This window comes from Aspergillus nidulans, chromosome VII (assembly GCF_000011425.1).
Source record: "Aspergillus nidulans FGSC A4 chromosome VII".
NCBI classification, from domain to species: Eukaryota; Fungi; Ascomycota; class Eurotiomycetes; order Eurotiales; family Aspergillaceae; genus Aspergillus; species Aspergillus nidulans.
The window spans coordinates 2,678,965-2,695,459 of record NC_066263.1 but is presented as its reverse complement, the minus strand read 5'-3'; the positions used below and the strand labels follow the sequence as shown (position 1 = coordinate 2,695,459).

The window sequence follows — 16,495 nt, the reverse complement described above, 5'->3', positions numbered from 1 at the left end:
GAGAATGCAAAGGATCATCTTGGGGTTCTCGATGTGTCCAGAATTGGTCTCCTGGCTCGACGTGATGAAACGGACGGCACCAATGACGTAGAGCTTCAAAAGTACGACGGATTGGCGAAGACTCGAACTCTCTGAAGCGCGACCGTCCTGTCCTCAGGCTAGCAGCGCGATAGTTGCAGAAGGTGCAGAAAGCAATGAGAGTTTCCGTCATCCGTTCAGGGCGATAAAAACAAAACAGCACAAGCACATCCATGGATCGATGATCGCTAGAACAACGCGCAGCAGCGTCAGTGTTTCTGACAAGTGGCTCGCCCCATCTCAATCCCCAATTACTCCGTTTTGCTCGCTTGTCTGCCGTTCGGTCCAGCCTCCTGTAGACTAGGGTAGTCGAAAGGTCTTAAGGTCGATAATAATAATAATCGCGAGCTCTCCCTCCCTTTTCGCTCCCCCGCCACCTCTTCCATCTCCCCAAGTCCCGTTCTGCAGATCTGTGTGCTGAGCTGTCGGTTGTCTGCAGTCGCCTGCATTGCTTTCCATTGATTCCTGTGCTTGCTTGCCAGACGAGTGCGACTTCGACCCTGTCCCCTCGTTATATTAGTGCTGGTGAGTGGTTCTCCACGTGCTAACCGCCGGCTTTTGTTCGTGACGGTCGCCCGCGGCAGCTCCTTTTCCAACCACCATCCATATCTACACTGATTGCCCTCCCTTGCGTCCCCAAATTGGCTCTTCCTGCATCCCCGATCCCTCCCTGCTGGCCGCCCACCCCCCCTCCCTGGGACGACCCTCCACCTGTCGGAGCTGTGCATCTTACCCGTCCAGTATCACCCCAGATCGCACCCATTCCACCACTCCTCGTCCGACGGCTCGAAGGGACCGCAAGAGCGCACCGCCTCACCCGGTGGCTTCCCCCTTCCCTCCAATCAAGCTGTTGAGCCCTGTCAGCTTGCCTCCAACTGGCCGACCTGTCACTCCCCTCCAACCCCCCTAAATCCGCGCGCCATGAATAACGATTCTTTTTCATCCTTCAAATTTCGCCGACCATCGAGCAAACTCCATAAGGACCCTCCCGGTTACGGATCCCGCGCCCTTAACAGCCAGCAGAGCACCACGTCACTAAAACGGCACCCTTCTGCCCCCGTTTACCCGCGCTCCTCTGCCGCTGGGAGTCGAGAGCATTTGCGAACTAGGTCCAACGCATACGGCTCGTCATCCTCGTCACTCGATCAGAATAGCGCGGGCGCTTCTCCGGTTCTGGGGAGCAGCGATTCTGGCCATTTCCACAGCAGTCATTCATCCCGGTCCCGACCTCCATACTCCGGCCGGTTTTCCTTGAACGATCAGAGCTCAGATGAATTAATTGGCGCCCCCTTCGATTCGCGGGGTATGTTAAGCGCCCTGGAAGAACATACCGCTGAGCCCGACAATAGGAGTTATCAACCACCAGACCCCGCCGAAAGGTACACTGAAAAGCCCCCGAATTTCCGATCGCAGACTACACCAAACCCACGAGCCTTGAGACAATCAGCCAGTTTCACTACTCTGCCTCCCCGTATGGAGGCCTTTCCGAACGCCGCTGGCAATGACCGCCCGACAAATACAAAGCGTTTTTCCGATGAGGCCACCCCTGTCAGACCTCCGGGGCCCAGCCGAAGCAAGAAAAGCAGTTTTTCGAGCTTCGTTAATAGCATGCTAGGTTCCCCCCGTGGAATCAAAATTTCTGCACCAGAGAACCCGGTCCATGTCACTCATGTTGGTTACGATAACCAGACCGGCCAGTTTACTGGTCTGCCTAAAGAATGGCAGCGGCTGCTCCAGGAGAGTGGTATCACGCAGAAGGAACAGGAGGAGCATCCACAGACCATGGTCGATATCATGAGATTTTACGAGAAGAATGCCCGAGGGGATGATGAAGTCTGGCATAAGTTTGACCATGCTTACCCTCAACAGCCAACCGCCGCGAGCCCAATATCCCAGCCAGCGGGCTCCACTACGTATGGCACGCAACGAACGTCTCCTCCCACCAGCCCTCGATTCCCTCAGAACCATGAGGGGAGCTTCGAAAACCCACGAGCACCGCCTCCGATTCCCCGCGCCGCGCCTATCGCTGCACATGCCATGTCTCCGCCCTTAGGAGGGCTTGTCCCTAACCGCGCACCTCCTAAACCACCAACTGCTGCTGCTAACTTAGTTCCGAGTCGGCCTGCGCCGCAACCTCCTACGTCGAGCCCTTATTCCAATATCTCTACCAGGCCATCCCCGGAGACGCAGAGCCCTCAATTCAGCACGCCTCCCATTCCAGAAACGGAGCCCTTGCCTTCCGAGTCGCAACGCAGCCGATCGAATTCTAGAACAAATGGGGCGCAAGGTCCATGGCCGTCGGTGTCACCGAGTCATTACCAACAACAGCAGGAGCAGGCAATGGCCGTAGCTCAGCAAGCCCTTGCCAATAAGCAGCTTGAACGGAGCCGTAGCCAACGTCAGCAGCAACAGTCTCCACGGCCAGACCAGATGCCGATCGCGCAGCCCGCACTCCCGCAGCACGCTCCTTCGCCTGAAGATGTTGCTCTGACACAAGCTTCCCAGACTGCGCGTGCTGCACCGGCAGCTCGGCCTCGCCAAAGACCCCGCCAAAGTAATGCCATGGATGTCAGAGCACGATTGGTCGCAATTTGTACTCCCGGTGATCCCACAAAACTTTACTACAACTTGAATAAAATCGGTCAGGGTGCATCTGGTGGAGTCTTCACTGCTTATGAACAGCATACCAATAATTGCGTCGCGATCAAGCAAATGAATCTGGATCTACAGCCAAAGAAGGATCTCATCATCAACGAAATTTTGGTGATGAAGGACAGCAAGCACAAAAACATCGTCAACTTCTTGGACAGTTATCTCCATGGGCTAGACTTGTGGGTGGTTATGGAATACATGGAGGGAGGTAGTCTTACAGATGTTGTTACCTTCAATATCATGAGCGAACCCCAAATTGCTGCTGTTTGTCGAGAGGTACGTTTCTTTGAGCGATATTTGAGTTCTAGTACTGATTTCGTCTCTTAGACGCTTAACGGCTTGCAGCACCTTCACTCGAAAGGTGTGATCCATCGAGACATCAAGTCAGACAATATTCTTCTTTCCTTGGATGGCAACATCAAGCTCAGTAAGTGGGACATTGCAACATTACGCTCAGACTGAATTTTAATGATTCGCAGCCGATTTCGGTTTCTGTGCCCAAATCAATGACTCTCAGAACAAGCGAAACACCATGGTCGGCACACCGTATTGGATGGCCCCTGAGGTTGTTACGAGAAAGGAGTACGGACGTAAAGTTGACATTTGGAGCCTCGGAATTATGGCCATCGAGATGATTGAGGGAGAACCTCCTTACCTCACCGAATCGCCTCTCAGGGCTCTATACTTGATTGCCACAAATGGCACACCTAAGATCAAGGACGAGCACAACCTGTCGCCTGTCTTCAAAGATTTCCTCCATTTTGCGCTCAGGGTGGACCCTGAGAAACGAGCATCAGCTCATGACCTATTGAAGGTATGATTATGCATCTCAACACAGCAGACTGGCTCTAATCCTTTACAGCATCCCTTTATGAACCTTTGCGCGCCTCTCAATCACCTTTCGCCTCTAGTTAAGGCTGCACGGATTAGCAGGGCGCAGGAAAAAGCCCAGAAGGGTGGTGTTTAGATCTCAGCCTGTTGGCGTCCTTATATGTCGATGTCTACTATATTCCTTCAGATACCCATTATCACTGATGTTTCACTTTTACCCGATGATGTACCTGGCGCCGCTTATGACTTCCCCATTCTTTTCCGAACCTTCTCTTCCTTTGCAGGTCTTTCGGTTATTTCCAAACCAAAATGATAGACGGCGATGACTTGATGCTCGACATGGGATTACAAACCTTCGACTACTTGATGCTATGCTTAGTATCTCTCTCCTTTGCTTGACGACGTTTTTGCATACCCGTATTATTGACCTTCGTGATCAGTTGCCTGTAACATGATGACTCGCGTCAGGCTGATGCACTCCCTTCTCGCGCCTGTGGTTACAGCAGTTTGTTTTGGCTTTGGTTGTATCGGCCACCGAAACTGGTTGATGCTGCGAACATGAGACGCTTGAGTCGAAAATCCGATGCGAATGCTGGAGGCCTATCCTATGGCTTTATTCCTGTTCAAGCAGTTGTACTTGGTTCCCGACGTTGCTCGAGATTCTAGATGATATATCGATATACTCGATCGTATGACGATCGAACAAAAGTATATGGGGGTTTTCTTTACGGTTCTAAATGCTTCCTATGTCCTCTCACCATATAATACCGCTAGAGGCTTATATAGCTAAGCACTACCATAATAACATCTGGAAGTACCAAGTGGGCCAAGACTAAAGGAAAGAATAATAACAGTATTAGTGGTGCCTTAACTGTGCCCGGGGCCAAATTAGGTAAGCTAGTGGTCTCCGCCCCTCGACCTTCGTCATTCGGATCAGGTTCCAGCAACCATTCTACATCTTGTTGCGGTTGCACCTTTTGCTTCTCTTAGAGGTCCTTTGCCCAGTACCACCTGAACCTTTGGACATTAGCTTATCTTCAAACTTGCCTTTTTATTGCTGCGAAAATCTCCGGCCGACTTCTCTTGAGCTTCTGATTCCCCGCACCAAGTGTTCTCCGGACCTTGGATCGCAGCCTGAGCTCCGTATCCACGCAGCTTGCAGCTGAGTGTCGTTCTAATAACATCTTATCAAGGATCGCAGGAGCACAACAATCACCGGCAAGCTTCGGTAGCCTCCATTTTACGGAAAGATTTATTTGATCAATACCTATCGGCTATAATTCGATTTGCTCTGAAGGCGGAGATTAGAAAGTTGGACACTCGCGATGTTCCGCGCACAGCAGAACGCTTTTGACGATGCAGTCGGTACGGTGCTTTTGAGCAGTATCCTTTTTGATGAAGGGGGGTTCTTAGCTTCTATATGCTAATCGCTCGTTTTTCGCAATAGCCAAAGCAACGGATGAGAACTTGACCTCCGAGAACTGGGAGTACATTCTTGTATGCAATGCCCGCTGCATTTCCAAGACATGCCTTTTTGGATCAGTTAAGCATAGATCATCTAACATTTGATGTCGCGTTCACAGGATGTATGCGATAAGGTTGGGGCTGAGGAGTCAGGGTAGGATACTGGTCTTTGATCATTGACAAGTGATGCTGTTGAACAACTCCACTGACTGGAATCAAATACAGTGCAAAGGATGCGGTCGCCGCTTTGATCAAGAGACTCGCACATAGGAACGCCAACGTGCAGCTGTACACTCTCGAAGTGCGTGTCACAATCCTTCCACCAACTGCGCGAGACTGACGTTATTTAGCTGGCCAATGCATTAGCGCAGAATTGCGGCCCTAAGATACATCGCGAACTGGCGTCACGAAGCTTTACAGACGCACTCTTGCGTCTCGCTGGTGATAGGGTATGCCTCCACCTTAGTCTAACGGATCATTTTTACTGACTGGTGGAACAAGAACACTCATCAGCAGGTGAAATCCAAGATTCTGGAACGTATGGAGGATTGGACGGAGATGTTCGCTAGCAACCCAGATTTCGGGATTATGGAACAGGCTTTCATGAAGTTGAGGACACAAAGTACGCACTATTCCGTTTCCTGAATAGGTCTTATAGCTTACATCTCCCAAGACCCGAACCTACAACCCCCGTCGAAGCCCGGGAAGCGGGAGATTACCGACCTAGATCGCCAGAAAGAAGAGGAGGAATTGCAGATGGCGCTTGCTCTTTCTATAAGAGAGAAATCCGGTTCAGCCCCTCAGCCGCAGGTGGAGAGTAGTAGCTCGGTCTCAGCTCCAGAAAACCAAGCACAAGCTGCGCCTGCTGGACCAGTTCCTTCAGGTACTTCTGCTGCTACTGTTTCTAGAGTTAGAGCTTTGTACGATTTTCAGCCGTCTGAGCCCGGAGAGTTACAATTTCGGAAGGGAGATGTCATCGCCGTCCTAGAGTCCGTGTATAAGGATTGGTGGAAGGGCTCTCTGAGAGGCCAGACAGGGATTTTCCCGCTTAATTACGTGGAAAAGCTTCCTGATCCCACTGTTGAGGAACTTCAGCGGGAAGCTCAGATGGAGGCAGAGGTGTTTGGCCAGATCAAGAATGTTGAGAAGCTATTGACTCTTCTAAGCACGCGCAGCTCAGAACTCAATGTCCAGGAGAATGAGGAAATCACAAACTTGTACAACTCAACATTATCAATCCGCCCCAAGTTGGTTGAGCTCATTGGAAAATATTCGCAGAAGAAGGGTATGTCTCCCAACTCCTTAGGTCAGTCTCTTTCAGTTACTGACTTACACTCGCAGATGAGTTCACTCAACTCAACGAAAAGTTTATCAAAGCGCGAAGGGACTATGAATCTCTCTTGGAGGCGTCTATGGCTCAACCTCCACAGCAGCAATTTGGTCGGCCTGGTCAGCCTCAGTACGGGTATCCGGGCTCTGGAGCGCCTGCAGGCTACCCCCGGGGGCCGGCGCAACAGCATGATCCTCAGAGATATTTCAGTCCTCGACCGCCAGGTTTGTACTGCTGATTGTTCGCTTGCCTTATAGCTCTAACTCTCGCAGACAACCAGCCTAATGCTTCCTACTACCCGCCAGCTACACAATCACCTGGCCCAGGGCATACCTCTCCGCCTGGACCATATCAACAGCAGCCGCAGCAGCCCGCACCAGACTCATACCAGCCAGTCCACCACCGCCCTGAATCGACCTATGATCAACCACAAGAGTTGGGTACATCTGTGTATGACTCCCCGGTTGAACGGCTACAGTACCCTCCTGGGCCTTCAGGAGGTCAGCCGCACTATCAGCCGCCTCCTCAACAGACTCCTCAGCCAGATTTCTCAGCTTCGAGTCCCAATCTTGTGAATCAATCCCAGTCTCCTTACCCGGCTACTCCAGTTACTCAGCCTCCGCCACCAACGCAGCAACCGCCTCCTGTTCCCGGCACAGCGTCAGGGTCTGCACCCTATCCGTCGGCAAGTCCCAGCGCCGCCAACTACCAGGCCTACAGGCCACCGCAAGGCGGAATACCTAACCATAACCCCGCTGCATTCTATCAGTAGCGCCTTGACGTATGTCTTCCCAACTGCTGTACGCTGGGCGCTTGCCTGGCTTGTCGTATTTGTGATTCATGTCGCCGGGGTCGTCCTCTCGACGGAGGTTTGTTGCTTTTGATGTGAGCCATGGCGTACTTGTAGTCATATTGTGTGTCTATCTATTATTCTGGCCCCAATAAAAGGCACCGCGAGACCATATTCGTCTATCTGCTACCTTAGCCTCCTAGCCTGTATACCGTAAAATTGCACAAAACGAGGTGCCATATCATTTTATGCCCACCAACACGTGACGCGTCTTGGCGTCTGATCCTCTGCAGTTGCCTCGTTGATACCACAAGAGAATCAGTGACAATTTGCGCTTTTTCTCTCTCCTGCAGTGTTAGTCCCGATTTACGGGGGAGTGCCCACTCTATATTGATACGGCTCCAGATATATCTCTTCCGCGTGCGCGCCTAGCCCCGAGGCTTACACCCAGTTCATCCCCCGCACTCCACTTAACGATGCCTGCTTTTGCCCGACTTTCGCATTGGCAGAGTCAGGCCACTCTCTAAACAGTTACACCGAGGGCATGATAACACCTTAAAGCTTGGATCAATTTGGGCTTTGCTCCCAGATATCCAGTGCCATGGAGGCGGACTGGAACGAGCTGTTACGAATTCCGCTTCCCCCTCCGAATCCGCATGGGCTTCCGACCGTTGCGACAACCATTGCTTTTGACGATGTGTCGGAACTTTTGTGGGCGGGGAACGAATATGTCTGTTGTATCTGAAGTGGATTAGCAGCAATGTGCTGATTGAATTATTGTCTCTAGGGCCGGATTACCTCGTTCTATGGCCCCGAGCTGCAGAGGTACACCTCCGTTCGTGCCCATCCCGTCGCCGAAGGGCCGGTGCGACAAATATTATTCCACGAGAGGGGAGTTATATCTATTTCATCGAGGAGTGTGCACATGATTACACGGCGTGGTCTGACACAATGGCACATCACCCACGATGAGATCACGGACCTTCGCTGTATGAGCTTCACGGCTCAGACAAACAAAATTATAGTTGCGGGATGCCAGAAGGCAATGTTTACCATCGACATTGACAAAGGAACTATTGTCGATAAGCTCCGGACTGAACACAACTATGTCTTGATGAAGAGAAGCCGCTACCTGTGTGCTGCGACAGATACAGGTTCTGTCAATGCGTTAAGCCTGACGGACTTTAGCGTCGTAAAGTCCTGGAAGGCTCATGGGGCGGCGGTCAATGACATGGATGCCAGGGGCGATCTTTTAGTAACTTGTGGCTTCTCAATCAGACAAACGGGTTCTCCCATTGTCGATCCACTGGCGAACGTGTATGATTTAAAAACGCTATCTCCATTACCCCCTATTCCGTTCCACGCGGGGGCTGCATATGTTCGTATGCATCCAAAGCTACAGACAACAAGTTTTGTTGCATCTCAGAGTGGACAGCTTCAAGTTGTGGACTTGATGAATCCGAACGCATTCAAGCTCCGCCAAGCCACTGTCTCCTTCATGCTAGGTATAGAAATCTCGCCATCCGGAGAGGCACTGGCCATCAATGATGCAGAATGCTTCATCCAGCTTTGGGGTTCTCCGGCGAAAATCCACTTCAACGAAATGAGCAAGGAAGTTGAATTTGCAGACGTCACTCCGCGGCCGCCCCAGGTTGACTGGTCGCCAGAGATACCTTTGAATGTGATTGGTATGCCGTACTACCACGAACGGCTGTTATCCGCATGGCCAAGCCATCTCTTGTTCGAGGTCGGCAGTCCGCCAGCTCCTATAGATCCATCAATAGTCCCCTATCTTCGCTCTGGGGAGATGGGTCAATACGCAGCGAACCCGAAGAAAACCCGAAGATACCAAGTTGAAAACACTCGCGCATTAGCCTCTACGGAACCAACACTGATTGCGCCGAAATTCCTGAGCGAAAAGGCCAGAGAGCAGAGCAAGAAGGCAGATGACCCTGTCGGAGATACCGCTGCGTCCCTTGCTGGCGCAAGGATTAGCGGAGAGTCAGAAGATGATCCTCTTCTGAAGTACAGCAACGTTGAAATCAAGTATAGTAGATTTGGAGTGGATGACTTTGATTTCAGGTATGAATATTGCTATTCAGCTACTAGCTTTAGCTAACTTCAACAGATTCTATAATCAGACTTGTTTCTCCGGGTTGGAGACGCATATTGCGAACTCCTTTACTAATTCCCTCCTTCAACTCCTCAAGTTCATTCCTCTGATACGGAACATTGCTCTTCACCATGCTGCGACGTCATGTATAGCTGAAAGCTGTCTGCTTTGTGAGATGGGTTATCTCTTCGATATGCTTGAAAAGGCCAACGGACAAAATTGCCAAGCTACAAATCTGCTCAAAACCTTCAGTAGCTTCCGCGAAGCTTCAAATCTTGGTCTACTGGAAGAAAACCTCACAAACAAGTCGCTGTCATCGGCGATTCAGGCTGTGAACAGGTTCTTTCTTGGGCAGATCGCGCAGGACTACCGTAGAATCGCTCCAAACTCGGAAGAATTGGATATGAGACTGGCAACCATCGCGTCAGAGTCGATACGGTGCATGTTCTGTCAGAACGAGATTGTGAGGCCTGGGAATACACTCGTCAACGAGCTTATGTACCCCGCAATCGATATGAAGCAAGCTCGTAGGAACCATACATTACGATTCTCGAATATCTTGAGGGCGAGCATTGAACGAGAGGCGCAGAACCGGGGATGGTGCCACATTTGCCGGCGATATCAACAATCTGTCATGCGGAAAACAGCGCACCGCATGCCACATGTGCTGATGCTTAATGCTGCAATAAATAGCCCTGCTTGCCGACGTCTCTGGACAATTCCTGGGTGGCTGCCAGAGGAAATTGGAATCGTCCTTGAAGGTGGTCAGGTTCTCTGCTTTGAAGGGGAAGATCTGAGGATGCGCATACAGGGACAAATGCCTGGGCTAATCATCTATGACCTGGTTGGGTTGGTTGCAGAAATTAACATACCGGAGCATCAGAAGGCGCATCTAGTATCGTTTATCAATGTCTCCGTTTCGTCTCGTGAGCGGGAGACCCGGAGTAAATGGCACCTTTTTAATGACTTCTTGGTCACAGAAGTGGACAAGGAAGAAGCTCTGCGATTCAACCAGTCGTGGAAGTCACCATGTGTGCTGGCTTTTCAGGTCAGAGATGCGCGGCATATGGTCGATGATACATGGAAGAACTTCTTGGACACGACTCTGCTTTTCCGTGACTGGTCCCTGAAGTAAGCAACCCTAGACGGTAGTTGGTATTGTCTAACTAACGTTGATAGTAATGGGCGCCCCGTCGAATCGCGTGTTATGCTTTCTGACGAGGAGAAACCAACACCTGGAACTCCGGTTGCTCTCGACACCGAGTTTGTCGACCTCGAAAAGGCTGAAATAAACGTCAAAGCCGACGGCTCGCAGGAAATCGTGCGGCCGAGCAAGAGCGGACTTGCCAGGGTGTCAGTCCTTCGAGGCTCTGGGGAGCGAGAAGGCGTTCCTTTCATTGATGATTATATCTCTGTTAAAGAGCCCATTGTTGACTATGTAACGCAATATTCTGGCATCAAACCAGGTGATTTGGATCCGCGGACCAGCCCACACAACATTGTGCCACTTAAGGTTGCATACAAAAAGCTGTGGTTACTCCTCAACCTCGGCTGCGTGTTCGTTGGTCATGGGTTGGCATCGGACTTCCGAAAAGTCAATATCCAAGTCCCTAAGAAGCAAACTGTGGATACACAATACTTGTTCTTCCACCCCTCAAAGAACCGACGGCTCAGTCTCCGGTATCTTGCGTGGGCTGTGTTTAAAGAATACATACAAGAAGAACCAGCCGACAGCAACCAGGGCCATGACTCAATCGAGGACGCACGCATGGCTCTGCGCCTATGGAAGAAGTTCCAAGAGTACGAGGACGCCGGTATTGTGGGACAAATCCTGGAAGAAATCTTCCGCGAGGGCTCAAAATTGGGATTCCGACCGCCGCCTCGCAACGGCGTAACTACAGTGCTTTCTCGGCCCGGAACGGCCGTGACAATGCAGAACAACAGCGGCCGCAACACACCCAGTACACCTGATGTCGGTGCTGCGGCGAGCGCACCTACGACCCCGCGACAGGCGTTCCGACGGTCTATTGCGTTGACACCGAGCAACGGCACATTCTCTGGACCTGGATCGGGGGAGTTCTTTACCGGGAGTCCACTGAAGTAAAACTCTGCCCTAGCCTGTATGGAGTGAACGCACCCTAAGTACCTGAAACGATCTAAGAATGATTGGCTGCCATTGGAGGCAGATGCATTGGTCGATAGAACTTATCATTAAGAATTGATTCTACTTTTTCTCGATATCTAGCCTTCCTTTCCGCAGTATGCTTAAACAGTATCTTTCCCATTGTCAAGTCAAGACTGGTGCTGTCTAGAAAGGTGGCTGCGGTTGGTTGACACGGTGGTTTCCACCTTCGACAGGAACATATATTTCTATCTAAAGACGACGTCCTTACAGACATATTATGCCATACTTCCCACTATCTCTACATAGTTCCTCTGAATTAGCCCTGAATCCCCCCAGTCCTCACCATGTCTGCAGTCTCGCCAGCTGCCGGCGCCCTTGATAGCCAAGACACTGTTGTTAGTTTCGCCTTGTCGATAGCCAACTGCGCTCTAACATTGTCTAGCCAGCCGCTCTCGAGTTGTCCCAGTTGCTACCCACTTCAATATGTTCAGGGTCCTGGTCGTTATCGACAAACCGGCTAGGCGAGGCTCTGCTGGCCACGTTCAGGGGTACTATTGGCAATGAGGCCCTCGCTCCATGTGCGGTATCCCGTCTCCCTGAAGCACTCAGAGCTGACCATATCAGAACGAATAGTTATGGCCTGATTCGAGGTTTCTCGCTTGTTATCCTTGCTGAGTTTTTAGTGCTGACGCAGCATGAACAGAGGCATCCTTTACGCCATGAGCAGCTTAGAACTGGTCGATCTCGTCGGAGAGGATCCATACAGCGCACACACCCTCAGCAGCTATTTACTGAAGCTTCATCTGTTGTTCTTTACGTATTTCACTTGTATGTTACTTCCAGACTGTGTCCAGTGTATAGTAGCCCTAGCACGGGACAACCGAAGCCCCCCTAACAGGGCCATTTGTCATGGAAAGCTCTCCACAAACCTCACCTACACATTCCACTATGCTATGCCCAATTGCAACATTGCTATGAAATGTTGGGAAAGCACGAGCACAAGAAGCTGCACCTACTCCATCACGGTCGCGGAAGGGCTGCATGGACAGTTTGGCCCGTCACGGTTGACGAGTTCTTCAATCCTCGCAAATCATCGGGTCGTCTACAGGAACTTGGATATAACCTCATGTCCTTCGTAGAAGCTAGCCCTGGGACAACAACAAAGATGGCCAATATCGACGGTAACGGGGCGACATTGCGTTTCGGGATCATAAGAGGCATTTCTTAGTTCTCTGCGAGGGATCTATCAGATGAAGAATTCAGCTTGATTTCGGCGCTATCGACCCCGGATGCACAGTGATTACCTGGAAATCATGAAGACACTGGCTGGCCACGGCCTATTTAGAGGACACTGATCTACTCCCTGCCATGCCCTGCATAACCTGTTCAATCTGGATATGTGAAGCTGGCTCGGTTAAGGGTTACGTTTGAGGCTAGGGAGCTGTGGGTTGCATGTTGACTTTCGAGAGGATTAACTACCTTATGCAGCTGGGAGTAGCCACAGGGATCAATATCAAGGGGAGGGTTGCGGCTTCTCTTCTACGCATACTGTATACTTAAAGGGCTGCGGCAGAAACTGAGGTATGTAAATAGCTGTATCCTGTATATTTCTTCTAAATTTTGTTTATATATCAGAATAAACAAATGCCGACTGTATAAAATTATATCAATCGCACATAGACTTTCCAGTAATCTATACCAACTCCACGCTACCATACACCCAATCCACCACATAACCATCTCATGTCCACTAGAAACCCCACTGCCGTATCCAGTTCACCATCAATGCCCCATCCACCCCCTTCAGGCTTGCCATCGTCCTACTCGCCTTCTGCGCGTTAACCGTGCTGGTTTCCGCAGACAGCGTGTCTCCGTTCGCCAGGTCCCGGAAGAAGGGGAGGAGCTTGAGGGCTGGCTTGTCGGAGATATCGCTGTCCGTCGGACTCTTGATTTTCTCAAGCTCGTTCATCCAAATGGTGAGCGGGGCTGGTGTCACAGGGGCTGTAGACGTGGACAACGAGGACTGAATTGAGGGGAGGAGAGAAGACCAGGGTGTAATTGCGGGGTTTGTGAGATGGAAGAATGCGGCATTTGATTCGGTCTGAGTTTCGTGCAGCCGAATTTGCAGTATCTCGAGAATGATTGTTGCGAGAGTGTCCTGTGAGCACTTAGTACCTTAATTACCAAAGAACAGGTCTGATTATCAAAGAGTGGACATACAACAGGAATCCAATCAACACCCATTCCTCCCAACGAATCCGGTACAACACCCAGCCCCTTACTAGTCTTCAGCAAGATCGGCACCCACTCGGTCGGATTCCACAGCCCGGCAACAGTAGTAGGGCCAGCAATCTGCCCAACACGCAATATACTCGTCGGAACACCAGACTGTCTCGACGCTTCCAGACAGATCCGCTCGCCAACGTGCTTGGATTCGCCGTAGCCTTGCTCGAGGGCGACATCAGGTGTTTCCATGGGAATTTCTGGGACGGAGTTGTCGGTATCTGTGGGTTTCCAGTTTCCAATTGTGCCGACAGAAGACACGAATGCGACATGTGCGGTGTAACGACTGTTGATACTGAAGTCGATCAAGCGCCGCACGCCGCAGATTTGGCTTTCGAAGAACTCGACGGGGAGGTTGAAGTTGACTGTCCAGCCGTTGTGGATAATAAGGGTTACGGTTTCGAGGAGGGTGGCGAGTTTCTCTTGTTCGAGGCCGAGGTTTGGTTCGCTGAGGGCGGCTGTCAGAAATTCGACTCTGCCTTCGTCGGTGAGCGGCGTGGCATCGAGCGCCTTCTCTTCGAAAGAGGTGGTTTGTTTCGTCTTCGCAGTGTCTGAGCGGTTGAGGCAGTAGATCTTGGAAATGCTGTTATCTTGCAGGAGCGTGTTGAGGAGGTACGTCCCTAACGACCCAGTTGAGCCGGTGAGGATGACGGTTTGACTGGATGAGACGGGCCGTTGTCGTTGAGGGTCGGATGGGAGGTCGTGTGTGTATTTGGTGACCAGGTTCGTAATCTGTTCAGTTCGTGATATTTCCGTGGCACCGTTGCTGGTGCCATTGAGGATGGAAAACAAGGACGCAGCTAACTTGTTTATGCTTGGACGAGCATAGATCTGCTGCTGCGTAATGTCGGCAGAAAGCGCTGAATTCAGGGCTTGTGCAAGCTGCACAGTCTGCAATGAGTCCATCCCGGCCGCATAAAAGTCTTCGTCGTCTGCGATGTCAGGTCTGTCGAGCAAAGTCGTGATCTTCACACGGACCCACTGTGTTAAGCTATGTAGGTTGAGCGTCAATGGGAGGCTCTCCATACTATTCTCCGCTGATTTGGCGTATATGGCCTCAATTTCCTCTGCATAGTCGTTGTTGACAAGCCGGCGTTGCGTTGTACCTTTCGGAGTCAACTTGAAAGGCTTGCTCGGTGAGGACAGACGAATATGGCTGCGCATGACCCGGCCGTAATTGGGTACTACCTCGTTGGCGCGCTGAATAGTAGGCCAGAGGTTGTCGATGTATTCTTTCTCGTCGATAGAATTGTTATCAGGCCAGACTGGCTCGATAAGCAACGCGGACTGAAACCTCTTCTCACCAACAAGCACTACTCTCGAAACCGACGGATGCGCCTCAATCATCTTCTCCAGCGTAATGGGGTTGAGTTTCTCGCCGTTGCTGAGGACAATAACGTCGTCCAGTCGGCCATGGTACGCCCAACAGTTGGGATTATCTGGATGCTGGACAAACAAATCCTTGGTGTGGTATTCGGTGAGGTCGGGGAAAGTGTGGAAGATGCCCTGGAAAGTCTTTGTATTTTCTCCTCGGCGGATAACTAGTTCATGAAGACCATCGTTTACATGCTGCATGTCGATTCCGTATACCGGGTTCCACTCGAAATAGTTCCACTTCGCCTCGTCCTCAGGAGCGAGGGAACTAACTAGCCCTATCTCGCTGGACCCGAGGACCGTGCGGAGGGTCGTGTACTTCCGAAGGCGCTCTCCTGTTTCTAAGGCTAGCGGTGCACCGCCGAAACAAGTGTATTTCACAGTCTTCAGAGCAGCCAGTGCAGCTTCTGAGTGACTCATATCTTCCAGGAGTGATGGAGGGATCATTACAAAATCTGGTCTTGTAGCATTAATGGTATCGGTCAGAAGCTGGACGGAAAGGGGCCCATCAGGAATTGAAATGAACGGGAATCCATGGAAGATTGATCCGAATGGCCCGATGAGGCCCATCAAATGAAAGTTCGGCGTGATAGAGAGAAGTAGGGCGCCCGAGCCCACAGAAAACCCGTTGTACAGAGCGGATTTCCTGCCGGCTGGGATGATATGCGGCGCGTGGTCCCAGGTTGCAAGGAAGCCGTGGGTTAGGGGCACTGGCTTTGGCATCCCGGTTGTGCCGGAGCTGTGGATTATGAACGCGACTGTGTCTTCCATTGCTGCATATGGCGTTGTGAACGGGTAGGTCTCGGAATTTGAGCTAAGAAGGTCTGCTGTTGCCGGCGCCTCGAGGTAGACCGTGCTCGGTCGAGATGCTTTGATCTCCATCGTTCGTCTCTGCGTTTCAGGCGTAAAGAGCATTACATGGCAGTTGGTTGCGTTGAGGATATGCTGGTATGCCTCGTCTGAGAGACGGGTAGAAGGCAGGAAAGGCGTATGGCCGGTCTTTGCGCAAGAGAGAAGGAAGATGTAGTAGCGGATGTCGTTGGCTCCCATGTACGCAATGGTCTTTGGTCCGTTTCCAGGCTGGCCAATATGCTTGTGAATCCACCATGCCAGGGCGTCTACTGCATAGGCCAGCTCTCTGAAAGTCACATTGCGGAACCCATCTGATAAGGCCGGTCCTTTTGGGATGATGCCAAAGAGTCGGTCTGGAGTCGAGCGTGCGCCCTCATCCACCAGGGCGGGTAGGAGCCGGTTTCCCACAGGAGAAGTCATTGAGAGAGCAAGAGTAGGGATGATAACACCCAGTCTCAGTTGATATGGAGCGTGGGCAACAAGAATGAAGGATTAAATACTGGTCCATCATGACGATCCCCAGTTCGCCCCACTGGGATTCGGCAGTTCGGATCATTGTTGACTTCCCAGTTTCGGGCAGGTCGGTGATGGAGGAGTACAGAG

General features: G+C 51.3%; 4 protein-coding genes across 4 annotated transcripts, besides 1 other annotated feature; 3 read left to right on the top strand and 1 right to left on the bottom strand.

Moving 5' to 3' along the window:
* Nucleotides 1–16,495: part of a sequence feature (contig 1.32 1..435990(1)) that runs on past both edges of the window.
* On the top strand, nt 1,000–3,697 carry pakA (mitogen-activated protein kinase kinase kinase kinase STE20; the record flags this gene model as incomplete). Its single annotated transcript, XM_654579.1, has 4 exons — nt 1,000–3,006; nt 3,058–3,157; nt 3,210–3,544; nt 3,593–3,697. 4 exons carry the CDS (start codon nt 1,000–1,002, stop codon nt 3,695–3,697), a joined length of 2,547 nt encoding a protein of 848 aa, XP_659671.1.
* On the top strand, nt 4,546–7,301 carry ANIA_02066 (ESCRT-0 subunit protein HSE1). The gene is made up of 9 exons (XM_654578.2): nt 4,546–4,926; nt 5,009–5,058; nt 5,145–5,179; nt 5,251–5,326; nt 5,376–5,474; nt 5,527–5,647; nt 5,699–6,310; nt 6,367–6,579; nt 6,628–7,301. The coding sequence occupies exons 1-9, from the start codon at nt 4,887–4,889 to the stop codon at nt 7,125–7,127; spliced, it is 1,746 nt and encodes a 581-aa protein (XP_659670.1). The 5' UTR covers nt 4,546–4,886; the 3' UTR covers nt 7,128–7,301.
* On the top strand, nt 7,747–11,494 carry pan2n2 (poly(A)-specific ribonuclease; the record flags this gene model as incomplete). The annotated part of the gene is made up of 4 exons (XM_654577.2): nt 7,747–7,875; nt 7,933–9,227; nt 9,274–10,389; nt 10,438–11,494. The coding sequence occupies 4 exons, from the start codon at nt 7,747–7,749 to the stop codon at nt 11,360–11,362; spliced, it is 3,465 nt and encodes a 1,154-aa protein (XP_659669.1). The 3' UTR covers nt 11,363–11,494.
* ANIA_02064 (putative NRPS-like enzyme) lies at nt 13,134–16,312 on the bottom strand (the record flags this gene model as incomplete). The annotated part of the gene is made up of 2 exons (XM_654576.1): nt 13,134–13,541; nt 13,604–16,312. The coding sequence occupies 2 exons, from the start codon at nt 16,310–16,312 to the stop codon at nt 13,134–13,136; spliced, it is 3,117 nt and encodes a 1,038-aa protein (XP_659668.1).